The sequence below is a fragment of the Anomaloglossus baeobatrachus genome, chromosome 4, assembly GCF_048569485.1.
Source record: "Anomaloglossus baeobatrachus isolate aAnoBae1 chromosome 4, aAnoBae1.hap1, whole genome shotgun sequence".
NCBI classification, from domain to species: Eukaryota; Metazoa; Chordata; class Amphibia; order Anura; family Aromobatidae; genus Anomaloglossus; species Anomaloglossus baeobatrachus.
The window spans coordinates 72,203,701-72,227,647 of NC_134356.1; the positions used below are offsets into that span (position 1 = coordinate 72,203,701).

A 23,947-nucleotide genomic window follows, 5' to 3' on the forward strand; every position below is an offset into this window, starting at 1 on the left:
ACTGAGGAAGGTACAATGGCTCCGGTTACTGGTGACCTGCAGGTACAAGGTTGTCTGCAGGGAGGAGGTATTGCTCCGTTGGTGATCAATGCCTTATATGCCTTACATATGGGTCAGGGTTGTTGCCAAGGATTATATATTAAGGAGTTGATGGTTGCCAGGGAGTCACAGGTGGCTATAGTGCCCCAGGTGACAGGTAATTGAAAGTACGGGTGTTTTTGGTTTGGGTAAGGGTATTACTCCTTTGGTGACTTTTACCTCATTTAAATATGAGACCATTGTTATGGTCAGTGATCCATTTTGGTGAAATGGTAATCGCAGGAGGAGTCACTGGTTGGGGTCATGGTTCTGGATCCAAGTGCAGTGCAAGCACGTGGTTCTGCAAGGCATAGGGGTTTTGATCCGTAGGTGATTAATACCTCTTATCTCTGGGCTAGTTGCAGCCGGGGATGTTGTTGGATTAAAGTCGCTAACGGGCTTTAAGGTTTTTGAGGTCACAGTTACTGTCATGCACATGGGGGATTGATCCGTAGGTGATTGATGCCTCATATCTCTGGGCTGGAGGTTGCAGCCGGGGATAATATTGAGTTGGAGGTAAAGAGGAATGTAAGGTTTTGAGACACGGTTGTTACTTGATGCTTCTTGGGGGGGTTTTAATCCGTAGGTGATTAATGCCCCCATCTCTGGGTCGGTGTGTTGCGGCCAGGGATCGTGTTTCTGACGGTTGTGTGATTGAAGGGTCACTTGTAGGATATAGTGGCTTTGGTTACAGGGATCTTGCAGGCATGGGGTCCTGCAAGGTTGGGGTATTGATCCGTAGGTGATTAATGCCTTGTATCTCTGGGTCGGTGTGTTGCGGCCAGGGATCGTGTTTTCTGACGGTTTGTGTGATTGAAGGGTCACTTGTAGGATATAGTGGCTTTGGTTACAGGGATCTTGCAGGCATGGGGTCCTGCAAGGTTGGGGTATTGATCCGTAGGTGATTAATGCCTCGTATCTCTGGGTCGGTGTGTTGCGGCCAGGGATTGTGTTCTGGTGGTGGAGTATGGCTTCTGGACCGGACTTATGGCGGGGGTAGGTCTGGTCCAGAGGCGGTTTAACGGATAATGTTGTTTGATTGGAGAGTCACTTGTAGGATATAGTGGCTCCAGTTACAAGGATCTTGCAGGCATGGGTCCTGCAAGGTGGGGGGTATTGATCCGTAGGTGATTCATACCTCATCTCCGGCCCGGTGTGTGTTGCGGCCAGGGATCATGTTTTGGTGGTGGAAGGTGGTTTCTGGACCGGGCCTACCCAGGGTTACGTATTGTATTACGTACTGTATTATTATTATTATTATGGTATTACCTATTGTTAAATGTTGGGGACGCCCGTTGGACGGCGCCCCCTTGTGTTAGTGTGTAAACAATAGGCAATAAAGGGCTGCTGTGGCCATATTTTACCAAGTCACAAGCAGTGTCCGTGTATTATTGATACCGGGTAAGGGTAATTTGGGAATAATATAGGAATCAACGACCGGAAAATCCCTCCTGGAAATGTCATAGCTGTGGTCACACTGCAGCTTTGCTTTCATGCTGTTGTATTGCAGGCAATTTTTTCTACATACATACCGTATTTGTTTTAGGCCTCCTTCACACATCCGTGTTTCCAGTACATGTGACATCCGCTTTCACACGTACCGGAGACACGGACACACGTATGTAGGGTCGGTTTCGGCATTGGTTGAGGCCTGGAGTTGTAGTCATGCTCCTGCCCCACGCACTATATGAAACAGGGTTGAGGTGTGTGGTGAGGTTACCTAAGGGCTGTGGGTTCTTTTTGCAGGCTGATGGTCATGAAGAATCACAGACACACTCATGGCTGCTGAATAACACTTTAACTTTACTGGAACACTGACATTCTTCTCCTTTGGAGAGGCACAAGTACTTTATAGGTATTGTTCCAAAGTGCAACACAGCTCTTCCCATACTGGCTGTATACAGAGTCCCACCGGTTCTTGGGAGTATACAGATCCTCCATTCTGGGTCTAAGGCAAGTGGCTTCTCCCCTAAGGATAGGCTACCCTGAGTTTTACATCCGAGGACCCTAGAACTGGCAATGACGGAATAAGGCACTGATCTCCCACACTACCTCAGTCTGCCTGCTGACCATGGAGGCGCTGCTGATATATCTCCCTGACACTGCTCTGTAGCAACCTTCTGTAGGTCAAGAACTTCAATCTTCCTCCTGCCCAATGCTTCTGTCTGTTTCTAGCACACCACACCGCTCTTTCTCTCTATTACTTGCCCTCACTTCATCTCTAACACTATACTGACTAGTGATGTGTCGGTCGCGAACGATCCGACACAAAGATCCGGCTCCCTGCTGTGAACGACAGGAGCCGGATCACCAGTGTGAGCCGCTGAAATATCTAAACGGCTCTTTTCGCCGTCAAAACCCCGCCCACCCACGGCTAAACTTCGCCTACTCAGCAATCTAATTGGCCGCTTGTAAGTGGGCGTGGCTTAGCAGTGGGTGGGCGGGGCTTTGGCGGCATTTCTATAATCTTAAATATGTGTTCACCAGGGGTGAACACATATTTAATAAGGAGCCGAGAACGAGCTGAAAGATCCGGCTCTTTTTGGTGAACGGAGCCATAGGAACCGGATCACCAAAAAGAGCCGGACTGCCCATCACTAATACTGACTAAAACCAGGAAATCCTACCCCCTATATTCCCCTAAACTGTGGGCTGGGCTTCCTTCATTAACCCTTGCAGTCTTACCACTATGCCTTCTATTAGAACTTCCTCCTAGCAGTGCCATCTAGTGGTAGCTGGCAGAACTGTGACATAACCCACAAGAACATTTACAAATAACACTCAAATATATAAAAGGAACAATACAGTCAACAGATAAGATACACACTGTCAGAGTATAACATCTTCAAGGGGGGTTCTATCCGTAGGACACACTCCTACATGTAGGCCCTTTAAAATGAATGGGTCTGCGTACACATGCATGTTTTCATAAAGAACATGTGTCAGTGTGAAGCATACGCATGTCCACGTGGTCCTCGCTGTGACATGTCCATTTTTCCCCAAGAGCACGGTTGTCACACAGCCCGCCCACTGATGTGAGCCGTGTGACATAAATATGATACGTACTGGAGAAAACAAGTGTCTTTAAAATAAAATGATTTTCTATACTCACCTGTCTCCAAAGCTGTGGTCACTTGCTTCCGGGCCCATTAATTATGTCTCATTAATATTCACTGCACTGCGAACCTTAAAGCAGCAGCAGCAATGCCGGAGACAGCAGTGGCATGGACAGGTGAAAATAGAAAGTTCATGCTGTCCGTGTGCTATGCGGATGTCACATGTATAACACACACACACGGATACATGCACCTACACCATGGACCGTGCAAAACGTGTGTTTTGCAAGGACGTGTAAAAGAGGCCTTAAGACCACGTGCACATATTGAGTATTTGGAGAATTTTTGACCTCAGTATTTGTAGCCAAAACCAGGAGTGGATAAGAAATATAGAAGCGGTGCCCGTGTTTCTATTATACTTTTCCTCTGATTGTTCCACTTCTGGTTTTGGCTACAAATACTGAGGTAAAAACTCACCAAATACTGGATGTGTAAACATGGCGGTGTTTCTGCTATGGAAATGCACTAAAAACCCATGTCACACCCCCGATTGTATCAATAAAGTTTTGTCAAAGCCAAATACCAAGAAGTATCAAAAACAAAGTAGCTTTGTTTAAAACATGACACACCAAAAATAGACAAAAACTGCAACGTCAAAAACACAATAAAAATGCCCTCAAAAACACAATGAAAAAAACACAAGTAACCTAATTTACCTAATAGGTGCAGAAAGGAAATCTGCAACATCAATACTCATCATGGAACGTATTGTAAATGTGTGTGGTCTTGGCTTTGCACTGTTCATTAACCCTAGAATGGATACCTGGGGCCTCGCAGGCCTGCTAGGTTACTTGTTTTCTATTGTAGATTTCTATGGTTGCGCATTCTAGGGTTAATAACCACTCCACCGTTACTTTTCCTGCACGTATTTATGTCCCCTCCTGGAATCATTATCCGGCAGCATCTCCAGTGCACGCTGCCATCCTAATACTGAGATATATCCATTACACAGCTCTCTGCAGCACTTGTATGCAGTGCACTGCAGAGAGGAGGATACACTGTAGCGGCCGCACTGCTCCTGCATTGACCTATTTCATGGATCATGTCTTTTCCGGATACTTTAAGAGATTCTCTGGCTGCAACTCTTATTTCAGATCTTGCTCCATCCTCTGCAGTGTTAGTGCAGCACACGGAGACTGCTGCAATGCTCACATCTCTCATTGACACAAGCCTTTACTTAAAGCTACACTTAAGACCTATGCTCCTGGCCTGTTTAATGGACCTGATGATAAAGCTGCCTTGGTGATGAGCTGAAACCGTAACTGCTGCAAAGTCAAACAGATGGAGATTAGGCTGGGAGAGAGGGGAGGATGCTTGAGAATGAAGAGGAGGGAGTGGATGTAATGGGCTGGGTGAGGAATCCAAGACACCTGTATGATGTTACCTGCTAAATAATATACACTAGGAGAGCTCAGCTATAGGAAACCGGAGACCGAGAGCCGAGCTTATTGGAATACAAGCCTGGAGGTGTGCAGAACGGCTCCGGGATCACTGAGCCTTGGCGAAGAGCTAAGAAATATTGAGGTTATCCTTGAAAATTCATCGCAAAGCATTTATTGGTAATATAAGCGGTGAATATTTATATAAACTAATAAGCGGACAGAGGGAATATGGAAATACAGAGAATTGTTTTCTGCAAAGCTTAACGCAAGGCAGGTCTTCTCCACCCAACTGCAAGTTCAAGAGAAGAAGCAGAGATACATGTAAAGAAGCCACTCATTTCATGTGCAGTGTTCAGACAGGTCAGCGTTAACCCCCCGGCTTGGAGTAGAGTGCAAACATGGTGCATATTCCAGATGATGCAGATTTTAACTCTTTCCGGGAGCAATGTGAGGGTCCTGAAGGCTGGCAGTGCCAATACAACAAGGGAGGAGTGACGGTATGGAGCCAGGAGCAAGACACCAGTAAGGCTGTAAAAAAACTCAAGGTAAAGTAAATGGATCCGCCAATAACTTTACTTAATAGGTGCATTATCGTAATATTGTATAACTTTATTTGACTGGTTTTTACTTAATAGGTGGATTATTGCAACATTGCGACTTCTGATGGTCTAACCTCTATTACTAGTCTCAGTATTTGTTATATTGTCTGTAGTGTAAATGGGAGAATATAATACGTTGTCTGTATTGTAGATGGGGGAATATAATACCCGGGGGGGGGGGGGGGGGAGAGACGATTTCTGCTTGTGCATCCATAAAGATGAGATTAATCCATAGAAAACTACACACAGATGGATCAGAGCTGGATTAGTCTTGTAATGATGTCTTACAATATCGTACTGCGCTATAATAACTCGGTATGTTTTCCTGCAGCTCCATAGAAAACTGCTGAGAACGTATCAAGACATCTCGAAACGTTGTTCTGGATGACCAGCTCAGCTCTGCCACATTTTCTCTTATCCTACCCATATAAGTGAAAATCGTAGGGGAAAACACACCCTACGGCCGCTCACACTGGCACCATGAACATAATACAAGTGTGATTTATGGTCGTCATGACCCAAAGACACAACAACCCCCCCGGTTTCACTCTGTTCCCCAATACTCTAATCCTGTCCTAAACTCATCCCACTCTCAAATAATGTAGAAATTACTTATAATGCGATTATACTCTACAAAAGCAAATGTCACGGGCGAGGAGGAGGATGGCAACGCTGCGCTCTCCCACTGCTCGGGTCCGGCCGCCGCTGCTCTGCGGCTGCTGCTGCTCGGTGGCTCGAGCGATGGGCCGGATCCTGGGGACTCAAGCGGCGCTCCTCGCCCGTGAGTGAAAAGGGGTGGTGGTTTGGTGTTGGGGATGTTGTCCGTGACGCCACCCACGGTTGTGGTGATTTTTGATGACACCACCGCTGCTCCGGATGGGGATCCCGGGGACGGTGACAGGGAGCAGCTATGGTTGTTATTCTCCCCTCCGTGGGTAGGGGGTTGGTTGTCCCGGGACCCCGGTGAAGGAGTAGGGGAGGATGTCAGGCGGGTTATGGGGCCTGGTGAGGTGCAGGGACGCGGGGGCAGCGCTGTGCCGTACGGCACTGTGGTACTCACTCAGCCTGAGACGTTGACACAGTTCACGGTAAAACACACAGCTGGAAAGACGGTTCCCACGGACGGCTGCTGTTGCTTTTCCCCGGTAGTTAACGGTGACTGTCTCTTTCCCTGCACCTAGTACTTCTGTTGGTATCGATGGGTTCCCACCGGTAACCCGCTCCCCGGCTTGGATATGGGCCGGAGGAGCCCCTCTTTGCCCGCAGGCGCTGTCCCTGAGAAACTGGTGCCTTGGCGGGGGCGGTGTCTCTCTCATACGGTTGGACTTTTGCCTTCAATCGGGACTTAATTGTTTGGAAACCCGGAGGTCCCCTTCACTGACGGATTTGGCAAATTACGGCGACTCCAAGCTTTGCCGGGATCCGAAAGGCCCCTGCCAATGGTGCTGGCCTCTCTTTGTGTACCGGTCCGGTACCGCCGGGCCACCACCAATCCGCGGTCCTTTCGGCAACTACGATCAGCCACTCCTGCAGACGGTCACCACCGTCTGCCAACCTTGCTGTCTCGCCCGGGGCACACACCCGGACGCTCTGTCAGTTTTGCTTGCTCTACTGCCACTTCACTTTACTCCTTCCACTTTCACCTCCAACACTAATCTCTTCACTCCTTCACTTCCCTAGCTTAACTCTCTGCTTTTCCCGCCTCCAGGACTGTGAACTCCTCGGTGGGCGGTACCAACCGCCTGGCCCACCCCCTGGTGTGAACATCAGCCCCTGGAGGAAGGCAACAAGTATTTTTGGTTTTAGCTCTGGTGTACCTAACTGGGGTGTAGGGTGTGGGGATGTAGTTACCTGTGACCCCTGGCTTGCCCAGGGCGTCACACAAAGATGACGTCTTTTCCAGGCCGATGCTTCAAAAAGTGCAAGTGTTTTTTGGGGATTGTCTTTTTTGGGGTTTGTCTCCTCAGCACTTTCTCTACATTTCTGGCCAATGGTGAGGTGTTTTATTTAGTGATTTGCAATATTTTTTTTAGGCATCTTTTTTGTTTTTTACCTAGCATTGTTCACTGTCCTTCACCAGTAAAGAGGCTGCTGGCAGATTTCTACTCAAAATCGTTGGTAAGGCCTCGTGCCCATGTTGACTATTTGGTGAGGTTTTTTTACCTCAGTATTTGAAGCCAACACCAGGAGTGGAACAATCAGACGAAAAGTATAGTAGAAACACGGGCACCACTTCTGTATTTATCACCCACTCCACCTCCACCAAATACTCAGTGAGTATGCGGCCTAAAACGCTTCTTTTGAGCCTTCCTATTGATTGTATCTGAAATATGGAGTGTCTTCAGTGCAGGAAATATCTGACAAATGGTCAGGTCCCATCTTTTAACTGCTCGAGTCTGTGGAAACCTGAAGCAGTTTTAGGTTATGTGCGCACCGTGTGTTTTTTCTCTGCGTTTTTGCGAGTTTTTCGGGTGCGAGTTTGGTGTTAAAACTGCAGGACTTTGCTTCCCTAGCAAAGTCTGTGAGTTTTCATTTTTGCTGTCCACACAGTGCAGTTTTGTTTTAGGTCCATTATTGTGGTGACCGCAAAGATGCAACATGTCAATTCTTTCTGCGTTTTTGCCAGCGTTTTTCACCCATGCAATGCACTGAAAAAAAACCGCAGCAACAAAAACGCGGTAACACGCATGCGTATCTTATGCGAGTTTTTTTTACCGCGGGTGTGTTCTTTTGCGTTTTTGTGCGCTTTTTGCGGGCAAAAGCGCTGCATCTTTGTGGTCACAAAAAAAGGCAACATGTGCACATAGCCTAAAAGACTAAACATGTGAACAGCAAGCTGTTTTTACATCACGGAGCATTTGATCATTTTTGGGACTTTTCTTTTAGTGCTTTGTCAGGTGTTTTTTGAAAAGTGCTCCACCTGAAAAAATGTTGTATGCACATACCCTAAAGTTAAGTCTCCACAAAGAGTTTTTCCTGCTGTGTGTTTTCGCTGATTAAAAAAAGAAACGCAGCATTATTTATTCCAGCAAAATGGATCAGATTGATAGAAATCTCATGCTTACTGTGTTTTTTGGGGTTTTTTATGCTGTGTAAACTGATCTGCTCTGTGTTTTTGAAATCCACATGGGGCTGCCCTGAGCTCTATGTGCGGATTTAAGACTACGTTCTCGTGATGAGTGTTTGCTGAGCTTTTTATGTTGCAGAATTTTTTTGCACCTACTATTTTAGGTTCTGTGTGCACAGTGCAGTCTTTGTTGCAATTTTGGTTCAGTTTTCAATGCAGTTTGTTGCCCTATACTGCATGTTTCTTCTTCTTTCAGCAAAGTCTATGAGAACTCAGAAAGGCTGTGCGCACGTTGCTTTTTTTTTTTTTTTTTGCCTGGAGTTTTGGGTGCAGAAAAAAGAAGCATCATGTCACTACTTTTTTGCATTTTTTTTCTCATTGAATATAGTGGAAAAAAATGCATGGGAACACACACTGAAACGCGGCAAAAACACATGCATTTTTTTGATGCAGATTTTTAGCCAGTTTTTGCTGAAGAAACAAACGGCAGTGTGCGCACAAACCCTTAACTAGTTTGTTTTAACATGCATTTTTATCACGTTTTTGACCACGTTTTTTTGGCCCTTGTTTTTATGTTATACCGTATTTTTCGCTTTATAAGATGCACCTGAATATAAGACGCACCCCCAAATTTGGTGAAGAAAAAGAGATTCTTTTTTTTTTTTTAAATGTTAAATGGGGTCTGTCTTAGGCTATGTGCGCACGTTGCATAAATACATACAGTCTATGGAGATTGTGCAGGGGCCGTGCGCACGTGGCGTTTTAGAGTGCAGCGCTTCGGCTACTGCCGAAGCGCTGCGTTCTAAGAAGTGACATGTCACTTCTTCCGTGCGCTTTGCCGGCAGCTCCTGCTCTGTCTATGGCAGTAGCTGCAGGCAGAGCACATGGAATCGGCTTTTTTTTTTTTCACTACGGACATTTCTGCAGCGATTTAAAGCGCACATGTGCTCTTCAGATCGCTGCAGAAATTTCTGCAGTGACTGTACGCAACGTGCGCACATAGCCTTATAATGCCAGTGTCCGTCTAACAAATCCCATAGGGTATATGTCTCTCATAGCCCCCCATCCTAAAATTAGCCCCCTTAATCTGGATATAGCCCCCTTGTGCTGGCACATGTCTCCCAGTGATGCCACATGTCCCCCATTGATGGCACACATCCCCCTGTGTTTGATATGGCCCCCTATGGATGGCACACGTCCCCCTGTGTTTGATATGGCCCCCATACTGCTGTCCATAAAAAAACCTCTTTACTTACCTTCTCCAGCTGCTGTCCTCCCTCGTATCTCCCTCCGTGTTGCTGAGCTCCTGCACTTCCTGGTTCTCGGTGCCGCTCATGTTATCTGCACAGCAGAGTGACATCTCTGCGTGCCTAATCACAGCGGCAGCAGGGAGACCGGGGAGACACAGTGAGATCAGCGCTGGAGGCGGTAAGTAAAGAGTTTTTTTATTTTACTATGGGCAGCAGCATAGGGGCCATATCTAACATGGGGTGAATGTGCCATCAAATGGGGCGCAGGCACATATAATATGCGCCGCTCCCCCAGCCCATCACCGCAGTGCGGTTTCAGCACCACGGTGATGGACAGCGGCAGTGCATATTATATGAGCGGGAGCAGGAGATCTCCCGCTGCCTCCTGCAGCTTTCACCAGCCCCCAGCACCGCTCCAGAGCTGCCCACACCTCCCCTGGCCCCTGCAGTATATGATCCATATATTCAGATTATAAAACGCACCTCCTAGTTTCCCCCAAAATTTGGGGGCACAAAAGTGTGTCTTATAAAGGGAAAAATATGGTACTTTAAACAAAACTGCTTTGTTTTTGATCCTTCCTGATATTTGGCTTTGACAAAAGTTTATTGATATACATATATGCAGATTGCACGCTTCTTTACATACAGATTTCCGCATCTAAGTAATACAAGTCTATGGGGAAAATCTGCACATAACACTCCTGTACCTGCAAGAGAAAATGACATGCTGCGGATTTGAATCCCTCACCGCAGCACATTATATGCTGGGTGTGGAAACGTTCTAACAATTAAGTTTTTGATGCTGTGTATTTTTGCAGTATCAAAAAATGCAGCGACTTAAAATTTATAGCAAAGTGGATGTATAGAAATCTCCTGCCCACTGTACTTCTTCTTTACTCAGCAGTACGTTTCAAATCTGCCATATTTCTCTTGCGGGTGCATTGAGTTATCTTACATTTTTTTTTTCCCATGAAATTGCATTAAATGTCCAAAATCTGCAAGTAAAAAAACACACAAGCGTTTTTAGTGAGTTTCCACATCAGAACTGCATCAAAAACGCATGTAATCCACACATAAGTATAACAAAAAAGTTTTGTCAAAGCAAAATATCAGGAAGTATAAAAAAAGGGGTTTTTTTGTTTTTTTTTTTTAAGTATGATATACAAAACAGTAAAAAAAATGCAATGAAAAATACAAGTAAAGGTACCCTGTCACCTTTTTTTTTTTTTTTTTTTTTTTTTTTTTTTTTTTTTTTTTTTTTTTTTTTTTTATTGCGGGGTGTCCACTGTCTGTAATGAAGTGTCCTGCAGTATCCTTTTAACTTTTTTAGCTGCATGAACACTTAATTATTGAACCACGACTAGGGTTTATTTTCAGCAGAGAATGGCTTATATTTAAGCCTTACTCTGAAAATCCCTGTTAGGGCTTGATTTTGGGGAGGGTTTATTTTCGGAAAAAACGGTATATATGAGTTTGTATACTCTCCTCGCGTGTCCTCCCACATGCCAAAGATCTAGTGATAAGGAATGTAGATTGTGAGCTTCAATGGGGACAGTGGTGATCACGTCTTGTAAAGCGCTGTATACTTAATAGCGTTATATATGAGTAAACTAATAATATACTGCGAGGAGACTGGATAGAGCTTTATAATGTTATGATATTAAAGTGTAAAATATCCTTGTGAAAGTGGGATATGGTGTACTGTGTATCATGTTATGTAGGTTCGTGTTTTACGCTTGGTTCACTGTCCATTATTTGTATTGCTTGTTTGTACATTGTATTGTCTGTAGGTAATTACCCCCTGTAGTGCTCCTGTCCATAAGTCTGGGGGAGGGGACCTGGACTCCACCTACTGTAAACTCACACCTTACCTGGGGCATTTGTCAGTCTGTTGAAGAACTTGAAGAGAGAAGGATGAAGATTGATCCTCTGGGCTGAAGGTGCTGCTCCTCAAAGAGACCTGGACATTTATTGCTTAGTGGACTATATTCATGTTTTTTATCCTCTGTGTGGTGGTTTGTTATGGATCGTTTGATTTGCTTGGAATAAATGTTCTTTGGATTGTCATGCATCTCTCGCTCTGTTGATTGTGTGATATTGGAGAAGGACCCCGTCACAACCCTAAAAATGTAATCCCGTCTATATGGCTGAAACTATGGGTTGTCCTAAAAATTGGCTATTTGTCTGGATGTATATAGCTGCATAGGCCATTACATTGAAGCAGGTGTTTCCATTTCTATATACCTGGGTTGTTACTTCCTTCTCAGATACTTCCTTTTCTAGTAAAGAAATCAGACCAAGTTTAATGAAGTAGTCACTTGGCTCCTGATGGTGGGTGTAGACAATATGAAGTAAATGATAGCGGCCTGAGCATGCCTCCTGAAGACACAATTAGTCTGCTTCAATGCCTCACAAAAGCTGAGATGACAGTTTCATTCAGCAGTAATAGCAGGGGCCAACACCTTTTGCTAGTGAAGTGCTGTGATCTGCATTTAAAAAGCAAAGGGTTTAGGTAATCCAATAACTGACTTAGGCAGCCCAAACCACCAAAATTTGCATAACAAACACACTGAAAAGGCTGTACTGGCAATCTTCAGATGGGCTTGTACCTACTCTGGGCTGCTCTGACATTTAGTAGCTCCCAATATCTTCGGCAGTGTAGTGTGGAGAATGGAGGGGGCTGTTAAGTGCTGGCTCACATGCTACTGCAATGCCTAATGGAACCTGTAGTAATAGAGCACAATAAGCCTGGGAAGAGAAGGTGATGGATGTAAACATCAGAGCTGCTGCTGGCAGACAACAAGTGATGCTATCTGCATGATAAAAGGTTTATATTACTATAATAAGAGTATGGATGTATTTAATGGCACAGAATAGCATGACTAATGAATAAAAAATGAAAGTAATTAGGGTAGTGGAAAACTTCTTTAATTAGCTAATTTAGCAAACATGCTTAGAAAATCAAACCTCAAAAATGCACCAAATACTCATTGCGGGAACTTGGCCTAAGGGAACACAAATTCAGAAGACTACTAATGAGCTGTGCTTTAACAGCCATGATCACTGATTTCTATACCTACAATACCAGGGGGGTTGTTTTATAGGGAACCTGTCAGGTGAAAAAAAAATCCAAAACAACAAACCATTTGAATTGGAAGTTGACCCGGCATCACCGAGTTGGGACCCAATCTCCCCAAGTGACTGGGCTGTGGGCAGAGTTTCACTGCTCATCACAGCCCAGCATCATGCGCACTATCTCCTTCATTGCTTTCATTAACAGAGCGCCACAAACAGGAGCGATGCTAGGCTGTAACGTACAGTGAAACTCCACCCACAACTCAGTCACTCAGGTAGACTGGGTAATGCCTTGATGATGCATGGTCAACTTCCAATTCCGGGAGTGGATATGACTCCACCAGACATCAGAAGTCTCTGCAGCCGGGGGTCACGTCATGGGGACGAAGAAGATAGTGATGATGGTGCTCACAGGCACAATTATAAACGGAGGGTATTTGGAAAAATGCTTTAAATTATTGTGGCCACTTTCTTTAATTCCTCTCGACAGTGTTCGGCTTCCAGTCGTAGGGGTGGTGCCAGCATGGCTTAAATCATCGCTCTGGGCATAGTGAATGGCAACTGTAACCACACCCCCAGCACTGACTGACAACAGGCTCTAATTCTGAGCCAGGGGTCAGTCAGTGTGGGGCACACGATTACAGCCGCCATTCACTGTGCCCACTGGAGTGACTGAAGCAATGCCGGCACCACCCCTATGACTAGAAGCCAAATGCTGCGGGAGGAATTAAGCTAATCTTCCCCCGCCAACAGGGTTCTAAGTCTGGGTGCAAGGCAGGTTCAGAAAATTAACTTCAGATTAACCCCATATCTGCAGGTTAATAGGATTGTTTATTTATTTATTTATTTATTTTTACCTGTCAAGTTCCCTTTAACGATATAAGTGCCCCCTTGTGTACACCCGTAAATTATTAGTCTAATTGTATTAGGGTTTGTTCTTGCAAACTGTTTTATAAAGGGTTGTGACCAAAAAGTTTTTTTTTTTTTTTTTTGGTTTTCTGTTTTTGTTTTTTTTTTTATTTTATTTTTGATTTTCAAGTCCTAGGGAAAATGCTCAGAAAATATTACATACCCAAAGCATGCTGCTGTATTTTTAGAAATAAAAAAGTCTGAGAATTCAGAAGTGCTGTGCCCACGTTGCTTATTTTTCCCTTGCGCATTTGGTGCAGAAAAATAAGAAATCTACACCAAATGCGCAAAGGAAAAATACTCAACGTGGGCACAGCACATCTGAATTCTCATAGACTTTGCTGGCTTTGAAGTGGCTGCGGGTAAAGCCGCGGCTGAGTTCCCATAATCTGCGCCAACAAAATCCCCACGCTCAGATTTTATGTAAGGGTACATTTCTTTACTGGTAAACATCTCAATGACACACGCCGCTGGCTTAGCAGCACACATAACCAGGGTTTGCTATCTGGGTCTTTAACTTCAGACGCGCGGCGCAGAACACAAAAAAACCCAGCAATGATAAACAAGAATTCTGTCCCTGACTTGCCCTATGGGTTATATTACCAGTCCAAAACACAAGGAGGGAGGGCTCCCACGTAGAAGGCCTGGACTCCGGGTAAACAGCGGCGACTCCAAGGGAGAGAGATGGAAGATCTTCAGCCCTCTTAACAGAGGACTAACTTACAGTCTCTTGGTATGGAGGAAGGAGATGGTCCGAAGGTCCCTTGAGTCCAGTATCACATCTGCAGCAGTTCTGGCAATCCCTCACACTTTTACTTCATGTACAACAAGTGCCTGAGGGAGGGGATTAGATTTTACAGCTTCCACCCCTCCGAGCAGTTTCAGCACTTGTCCACAAGGTGGCAGCACCATCCTGTGTAATGTCAGTCTCCATGTCCATTTTAATCACAAAACAGTCAGAGCTGCTCGCCTCGTTACAGCTTCACAATGGACATGCAGATTTTGCTGCAGTTTTCTGAGTCTACGCGTCAAAACTACACAGCGTGGGCACTGGGCCTAATGCTGCTAGGCAAAAAATTAAATACTTGAACATGATGTCCTTGGTTTAACATTCTGATCAGATTGTATTAAGCTCACTGCCATGTCAAGGCGAACCTCTAAGTGGGTCCCAAACTCTGACGCCTTAATGGTGCGGAACAGTGTGCCAAGCATTGCCACAGTGACAATACACCAGCAAGGCAGGTGACCTGATGCCTCTCAGCATCCATGCTGCAAGGCTATGTCCCGATGTGCCATTTGGCACAGGTGATTTTAATTAGCAGGAGACTGCAAGAGGGGTCTGCCTTTTCTTTGCTCCACAGATCACATACTGGGAGCTGGTGTAAGGTGAGTTAATCTGCTCCCTTCACAGGGTGTTTGTGCTGTGTGGCGGCCATTGTTGCAGTGATTTTGTGTCTGTGGGGCGGTATGACCTGGAGTCATGGGGACTTTCAGCGTGGGTGTTGTGAGGCACCAGGTGATCTGCCCTGCTGGTGCGTTTTCACTGTGGCGATGGTTGGCACACAGTTCCGTACCATTAAAGCGTCAGAGTAAGGATCCACTCAGAGGTTCGTCATGACGTGGCAGTGGGCTTCATACAGTCTGATCAGAATGTTACACCAAGAACCTCATGTTCAGGTATTTAATTTTGTATCTAGCGGCATTAGATCAACTTATGAATCTTGGATGTGCGGCCATTTCTTTTTTCTGCTACATTGTTTCTGTGTAAATCTAGCCTTGGAACAACCCAATAATGATTTAATTAAAGGGAACCTGTCAGGTATAATATACATCCAGAAGCACAAGCAGTTCTGGGGGCATATTGCTAATCCCTGCCTAACTGTCCCTGTATCTGGTAGCATAGATAAAGAGATCTATAGAAAAAGTATTTGTAAAGATCCTTTATGATATGCTAATGAGCTCAGTGACTAGTTGCAAGGGCGTTACTTCCCCTGGCTAGTCTGCCCCCTTAGCATGTTAGTACGCCCTTGTGGGCATGCTAACATACTAATGAATGTGCAACATTAGAGGATGGCCGTGCTCACCTCTCTGCTGCCATCGCTTCCGAGTCCTGGATTTTGGCTCAATGCGCATAATCCCAGACTTTCGGTCATGCGAACTATATGGGTTTGAAGCCAGGACTCGTACACCCGGCTTCATAGTGCGCATGACCAAAAGTCTGGGATCATGCGCACTGAGCCGAAATCCAGGACTCAGACGCGATGGCAGCAGAGAGGTGAGCACGACCATCCTCTGATTCTGTGCATTCATTAGCATGTTAGCATGCCCACAGGGGAGTGCTTACATGCTAAGAGGGACGACTAGCCAGAGGAGGTAACACCCTTGAGACTAGTTGCTGGATTCATTAGCATATCATATGGGATCTTTAGAAATACTTTTTCTAAATATCTCTATCTATGCTACTAGATGCAGGGAATAGCAATATGCACCCAGAACTGCTCGTGGTTCTGGGTGCATATTGCACCTACAGGTTCCCTTTAAAAAGAGGTTGGTCATGGTGCCAAACTGGAAAAATGTTACATTGGTGATTTTAAATTTTCTTAAAAAAAATTGAATAGTTTGTAATTAATTAAAGTGGCAATGGAAAATCAGCAAAATACAGTTAGTTTTATTTCCAACAATATTGAGACTATTTACTGTAGAAACCAATCATGTAGCCGTTTTTTTAAAGAAAGTGTCTTTTATTTTCTACCTACATAAAACCTTTTACGTGATTAACCTGCACATATGGGGTCAATCTGCAGGCTGTTATAAACCCCTTCGACCGCTGTAAAGGGAGTGACCTACGGTCGTATTTCTGACCCTGAAGACATCAGTCACACTGTTGCATTGTTAATGTGAATTGTAGTGTAAGATATAGGATAAGAAAAAATTTGGATTGGAAAGGTATGTATAAAAAAAAAAAAATTAAACTTTATACCATACATTTATAAAAAAGATTAAAATCCATGATCTGAGGAGGAGAGATCTGACGCATTTCTGGCATTGCCGTCCTTACTCAGCGGTCCTTTTGTATTGAAGTGGTGCTTGAATTTGAGTGTCTTCTCTGAAGTGGATACCATGAGGCAATTTTTTTTTTCTTTTAAGATATAGGATGGAGCAGTGCTGATAGTGTACTGGTAATGTACAGTAATAGGAATAATGTAAGAAATGTTATGTAGTAGTGTGTCATAAGATGTAGCAGAGTTGTGTATATGACTGTTTCATAGGAATGTTATGCAGGAAATAGCAAAGTATAAGATAGGAATGTCTGCATAGAAATATAGATGATAGCGTCCCTTTAACCTATCAGCACAGGATGATTCACACAAAGTACAGGCGCTTGCGCATCATGGCGGGGCTAGTCATTTAGAGGGAACCTGTCAGGTCCAATATGCACCCAGAACCACGAGTAGTTCTGGGTGTGTACCACCCTGGGGGCTCGGCTGCCTGCCGAGCCGCTCTGATCTGGGCTCGGGTTGTCGGTGGCTCGAGCGCCTCCGGACCGGGGGTCACGTCGCTCCGAAAGGGGGGGGGGTGATCTTGCTGGCTCTTCAGGTAGGGGTGGTGTGATGGACTGTTCACGGCCGAAGCCGCGGTGTTGGTAAAGTTCGTGACGCCACTCACGGGTCGTGGTGATTGTAGACCCCACTACTGCGGTGAAGGTATGGGGGCTCCCAGGAGTGGTGTAATGGCGCGCTAGGTGTTGACCCCTCCATGGGTAGGGGATGTTGGTCCCGGGGCCCGCCGGTTGGCGAGGGCCGGGGTGCAGGGCGGGGTGTTGCGGTGCAGTGCCTGATGGCACTGTTGTACTCACGATTATAATCACACAGTCACTGGTAAACCAAGTTTGGTGATGATTGGTGCCCGCAGCCGGCTGCGTGTTCTCCTAGTAAGGTTGGTAATGCCCGCCTTTCTCCTGCACCTCTGTGTAGTGATTTTTGACTCCTATGCCTACGCAACGGTAGTCCACTCCCCGACTTGTGTACGCCGGAGGAGCCCGTTTGCCCGCAGACGCTGGCCCTTTGGATCTCTGGCCCTTGGCGGTGGCACTTATCCATACTAGTTGGGCTGCTGCCTTCAATCGGGACTTAGGTGGGAAAGGACCCTGAGGTCCAGACCGCAATCAGTTGATTTGACTAAGATCCAGTGGCTTCTGGACTAGGTCGGGGTCTGAGTACCCTGCCTAGTGCTCTGGTATCCAGTTGGCTACCCGGTTCGGTTCCGGTGGGCCACCACCCTGTCCCGGTACCTTACGGTTCCACCGGTCATCTTCCCGGTCTCCTGCAGGTGGCACTACCGTCTGCCTCCTCGCCGACAAGGGTACCTAGGCTCCTACCCAGGCCCCTGACAGTTCCTAGTTCTCTCCTCACTCCTCGTCTGTCAACTGTCAACACCGTTCTCTTTTGTGTTCCCGCCCCAGGCCATCCGAACTCCTCGGTGGGCATGGCAAACCGCCTGACTCCGCCCCACCGGGTGTGAACGTCAGGACCTGGGAGGGGCGACTCAGGGTTTCAATGTGCGGCTGCTATTTCCTTATTAGGGTGGGGTGTGTTGTGTGGGACTACCTGTGACTCCTGGCTAGTCCAGGGCGTCACAGGTGCATATTGCTAATCCCTGCTTAACCGTCCCTGTATACACTAGCATAGATAAAGAGATCTTTTATCGTATGGTAATGAGCTAGGGGACTAGTCTCCTCTGTGTTAGTTCCCCTGGCTAGTCAGCTCCATTAGCATGTTAGCACGCACCTGTGAGTGTGCTAACATGCTAATAAATGTGCAGCATCACAGGATGATCTCACTTGCCTCTCCGCTGCCATTGCCGCCCGACGCTGGATTTCGGCTCAGTGCACATGAACCCGGAGTTTGGGTCATGCGCACTACTTTAGTTTGAAGCCAGGATGCATACACCCGGCTTCATAGTGCGCATGACCAAAGCTCCGGGGTCATGCACACTGAGCCGAAATCCAGTGTCGGGCGACGATGGCAGCATAGAGGTGAGTGAGATCATCCTCTGACGCTACGCATTCATTAGCATGTTAGCACGCCCCTGTGGGCGTGCTAACATGTTAATAGAGCCGACTAGCCAGGGGAACTAACGCCCAGGGGACTAGTCCCTGGCATCATTAGCATACAACAAAAGATCTTTAGAAATACTTTTTCTTAAGATCTCTTAATCTATGCAAGTGTATACAGGGACCATTAGGCAGGTAATAGAAATATGCACCCAGAACTGCTCGTAACAGGTTCCCTTTAAATTCACCTTCACACATGCTTGTTTTCCCTCAATCTCCACCTTTCCCTCTTCATTTATTGACAGTTTTGGCTTTATAGAGCCAAAGAAAGGAGGAGATAGAAATCCAGCCATGTTGCACAAGCGCCTGTACTTGGTGTGAGCAGTCATCCAGTGCTCATAGTGTCCCTTTAATGTCTGCCCAGGCTGACCCTTGTGGGTAGGGTCTAGAGACGGATGCTTAGTAGCAGGCTCCCAGTAGCTTACAGCTGAGAGGTAACAGGCCGGAACAGTGTTGGATGGGAGCTGAGAATGCAATCCTGGGCGGCAGACCCAAGAGCATCGTTACGCCCTGTCAGTGGGAAGACACGGAACCGTGAGAGGACTAGGATGACTTTCATGTGCCGTTCTGTTATGCTAAGCTGGGGGTGGAAGAAGGTCTGGGCACAACCAGGACAGTAACAACTGAGGTGTACTTGGAGGAAGTGTGTCTGTTGGTGCTTTGTGCTTAAGTAGCGTCTGATAAGACGTGTACCCACTACGTCTTGTGTATAACGATCATCCAGAGTCATCTTCTGTTTAGTAAAAGACATTTGTTGAATAAATAACATTGGTCTTCATCTCGGTCTGAACGAACATCTGATCCTGGCCTGCCCAAGGCAACAACGGCATGCAACCACCCTAAATGTAAGACTTGCACCACACAATTCCACATGCCCAGCCAGGGCTCCACTTTTTTTTTTCCTGTAGAGGGCCAGGGCACCTAAAGGAGGGAAATCCCTTGCCCTCAGCTACCACCCTGCACACCTTTTATACTGCCGCACTGGAAGTCTGGCTACTCTGAGCAAAAGAACTTTATACCTCCCGGACACTTCTGACTTTCAATTGTAGGGGCACAGCTACAGTCACTGCTCAGTATATAATAGGTGGTGACTATAACCATGCCCCAACAGTTCATCAGTGGTGATTCAGCTTTTAGTCAGTACCAGGGATTTGTTTACAGCCACCGCTCACTGTACACTGAGTGGTCACTAAAGCCATGTCAGGCGCACCTCTTTGACCAAAAGCCTGTGGCTGCCAGAAGGAATAAAGTTAATTTCCTCCTGGCAGCTGTGCTTTGAGTGTGGTGGCCACTAGTGTTAAGCGAGTATTACCATGTTCAGCACTTGTAACGAGCAGTTGGACAGGCTGGACTAGTGTACCAAGTACAATGGAAGTCTATGGGGAACTCAAACATTTTTCCAGAAAATCTGACTTCCAAACACGCGTCCAGCGCCTCCAAGCATTAAACTACTTGTTACGAGTACAAAGTATTGTAGTGTTCGCTCATCACTATTCGCCGCAAGACTTAAGATATTATCCTGCATATTAACCACATATTTGTAGGTTAATCATGTATTCGGAGTTCGGACAGAAGTTCCCTTTTAAATAACAATAGAAGTAAGACTATAAAAGAAAAACACAAACGCCACACTAAAGTCTGGGACATGTGTATGCTTTAACAATACAAACATTAATATAACCAATAATGTCATCACATGCCCTATTTATCCATTTATCCATGCTCTGTAGAGTATTATTGTGTTTCAAGACAACACAGTACTGCTCAGATGCAGCCACAGACACAACAGTTAACCCTGCTGTACTGTTCGGGTCAATATGACCCGAAATGATTTTTGAAACCCTGGAGATTTTTTTTAATCCGGATTTGAAACTAGTGGTTCCTTGACTTCTCCTCATTTGTGGAGCTCTACATTTTTTTTTTTTTTTGTTTTTGTTTTTTTTTTTTGGTTTACTTTTTGCTACACGCTGATTGTTACACTTGTACTGTTCGGGTCAACATGACCCGATAGCATTTTATACTGTTCTACAGGTCTCTGATTATTTCTGACTGCAAAAGTTATGGTTTTTTTATGTGTACTTTATCTCAAAATGGTGTATACAGGAAAAACCCCTGATGAAAGACCTGAAAAAAATCAGGGTATGCGTGTTGTTCTAGATTTGACTCATGGACTAAAAGGACAAAATGTCACATGTGACAACTTTTTTACATCCTATCAACTAGGCCAGATGTTGAAGAAAAAACAACTTACCATGCTGGGTACTATGAGAAAAAACAAACCTGAACTACCACAAGGTATCCTTAGCAAGAGAGAGGTGTACAGTTCTACTTTTTATTTTCTGGAAATACAACTGTTGTTTCTTATGTTCCAAGAAAACCAAACAAGTAATTCTAATGAGCACAATGCACCATGACAATGCCGTAAGTGATAGAGAAGACAGAAAGCCTGACATTATTTTGGATTATAATGCCACAAAGGGAGCAGTTGATACTTTAGACCAAGCAATATCAACATATACATGCAAACGCAAAACCAATCGGTGGCCAATGATTTTATTTTATAACATACTGGACGTTTCTGCATACAATGCATTTGTCTTATGGAGAGAAATCGACCCCGATTGGAACCGGAATAAGCTGCATAAAAGAAGATTATTTCTTGAGGAATTGGGAAAATCCCTGGTGAGGCCACATATTGAGAGCAGAAAAGTGACCCCCAGAAGTGATGGAGCAACAGCCATTGTAAAAAGTGTCCAGCATGCTCAAGAAAGAGACTCCACATCCACGGCCTCCACCAGCACAGCTACCAGCAAAAAAAGGAAGAGATGTAGCTTCTGTCCATCTTCCTGTGACAATAAGACTAATCTGACATGTGCTGGATGTTCAAAATATCTGTGTAAAGGACATGTCTTATTATTGTGTTCAGTGTAAAAACGCATGAACATGTTCAGTTTTATCTTTTTTCTTTCTAAAAAGGTTGAAGTTTTTATGATTTTTCATTTGTTGATTTATAAGATTTGTTTTCAAAAAGTTAAATTTCATGTTTTAGTAATAGTAATGTAAAGCTTATTTATTATTTGTGTGCAGAATGTCAACAATCGAAGATAATTGCAAAAAGCCTGTGTAACCTTTTTATGAAAAAAATAAATAATTAAGTTTGAATTTAAATTTTTCATTTGTTTATGATCAACCATGTTCACATACAGTATTTCAATGAAAAAAGTATTCAAATAAAACAATTAGAGTAGCTAAATATCAAGAATTAATAGGTCGGGTCATATTGACCCGGGAACAGTACAAGTATATAGCAAATGCGAACAGAACAGCAGGGTTAAGCGACAGCTGAAGACAGTGTTTCTGTCGCGGGCGGAGGGGACGCGCTCGCCACGCTCGGGTCCGGGGCTTCTGCTGCTGCTACTCGGTGGCTCGAGCGGTGGGCCGGACCCGGGGACTTGAGCAGCGCTCCTCACCCGTAAGTGAAAAGGGGTGGTAAGGTTCGTGACGCCACCCACGGGACCAAGGTGATGATGGCACCACCGCTGCTGGTAACGGGGTTCCCAGGAGAGATGGTAGGGTGCAGCTGAGATGTTCTCCCTTCCGTGGGTAGGGGGGTTGGTGTTCCCGGGGCCCGGTGATGTAATGGGGAGGCTGGATGCCTGGGGTGCAGGGACTGCGCGGCGCGGTGCCGGACGGCACTGGTGTACTCACTCAGACAATCACTGACAGTCTCTGGTAAACCAAAACGGCCGGATAAACGGGTCCCGCAACCGGCTGCAGTGTTGTTGTTGTGCTCTCGCCGGACGGCTGATGGTGGCTGTCTTTCCCTGCAGCTTTTTAGAATGTTCTGACTCCTGTGGTTGCCCACCAGTAGTCCGCTCCCCGGAGTATAGGTGCCGTAGGAGCCCGTTTTGCCCGCAGGCGCTGGCCCTTGGATCTCTAGCCTGTGGCGGTGGCTGTATATCCTCACGGTGTGAGCGGTTGCCTTCTGTCGGGACTTGGCTGTTGGGATACCCCTGGGGTTCCTGTCACACTCGGATTTGACTATTGACGGCGGCTCCAAGCCTGGTCGGGGTCCGATGGCCCTGCCTGTGTGCTTAGCGTCACTCCGCTCCCCGGTTCGATACTGGTGGGCCAACGCCCGACCCTGGTCCTACGGCTCTGCAGAGTTCCGCTAACTCCTGCAGACAGCTACCACCATCTGCCAACCTTGCTGTCAGTGCCTGGGCTCCGACCCAGACACTTGCAGTTCGTGTCCTCCTACTTTCACCTCCAAGACTAAACTAAACTTTTCCCGCCTCCAGGCCTGTGAACTCCTCAGTGGGTGGGGCCAACCGCCTGGCTCCGCCCCACCTGGTGTGGACATCAGACCCTGGAGGGAGGCAACAAGGGTTTTGATTGACTGGTGTTACTGTCTAGGTTGGGGGGGTGTGCATGTTATGGATATGACTACCTGGCTAGTCCAGGGCGTCACATTTCCTATTCATTTTAATGTACAGAATTTAATTCTGGATGAGTGGGAGTACACAGAGAAACATCTGAACATAGGAGAACTGAAGGATAGGTTCCCATTAGATGAAGACATAGCCTAATGCAGGACTGAGATTCCTAAAGTAGATATCAAAGTGGCTCAGGTAGCAAAAAAACTACGTTTGTCGTTTGAAGATTTCACTCAGCTCAAGGACCTGCTGGATCAAAAGAGGGATAGCCTTTTGAGGAAGTCTTTGGCAACAGCTGTGGTTTCTCTGAAAAGTAATGTGGGTTTTTTTCCATCTGTATAACAAGACTAGAGATGAGAAAACCGGTCGCGGTTCGGCTCGAGTTCGGTTCGCCGAACGGGAGTCTCGTTCGGTTCGGCGAACATTCGACGAACCGAACTCGAACCGCATAGGAAACAATGGCAGGCAATCACAAACACATAAAAACACCTAGAAAACACCCTCAAAGGTGTCCAAAAGGTGACAAACAACTCACAACACAACACAAACACATGGGAAAGTGACAAGGACATATACTCATGCGAAAACAAAAGAGCAGGACAAGGAAAAAGAGGAGGAGACAGATATATAGGCATGGCACGCCCTTCTAAAATCATGTAAAACCCCACAAGGTGACTCCAAGCGGAGTTTCCCTTTTTTCCAAAAATTGGGCCACACACACACTCACCCCTTCAGTGGCAGCACTTGTGCCCCAGATGTACACTTCACAGGTAGATTTGCATCAAGCACAAATAAAAATACGCCATACTTAACCGTCCCCAGGATGACCCCGGGGTAGGTAGCAAAGTCTTTCCTGATCCCAGCTCTGTGCATCTTGGATCATTTTTAAAAACACAGCAAGCAAGGGTTACTCCAAGCGGAG

At 45.9% G+C, this 23,947-nt stretch overlaps 1 protein-coding gene across 1 annotated transcript in view; it reads left to right on the forward strand.

The window, feature by feature from the left end:
* Positions 1-4,164: 4,164 nt before the first annotated feature.
* Positions 4,165-23,947, forward strand: part of LOC142303199 (START domain-containing protein 10-like) — a 121,736-nt gene continuing 101,953 nt past the window's right edge. Inside the window, exon 1 of the mRNA XM_075344393.1 lies at positions 4,165-5,121. Within this exon, the coding sequence (XP_075200508.1) occupies positions 4,975-5,121 (147 nt within the window). The 5' untranslated portion in view covers positions 4,165-4,974. The remainder of the gene's footprint in view (positions 5,122-23,947) is intronic.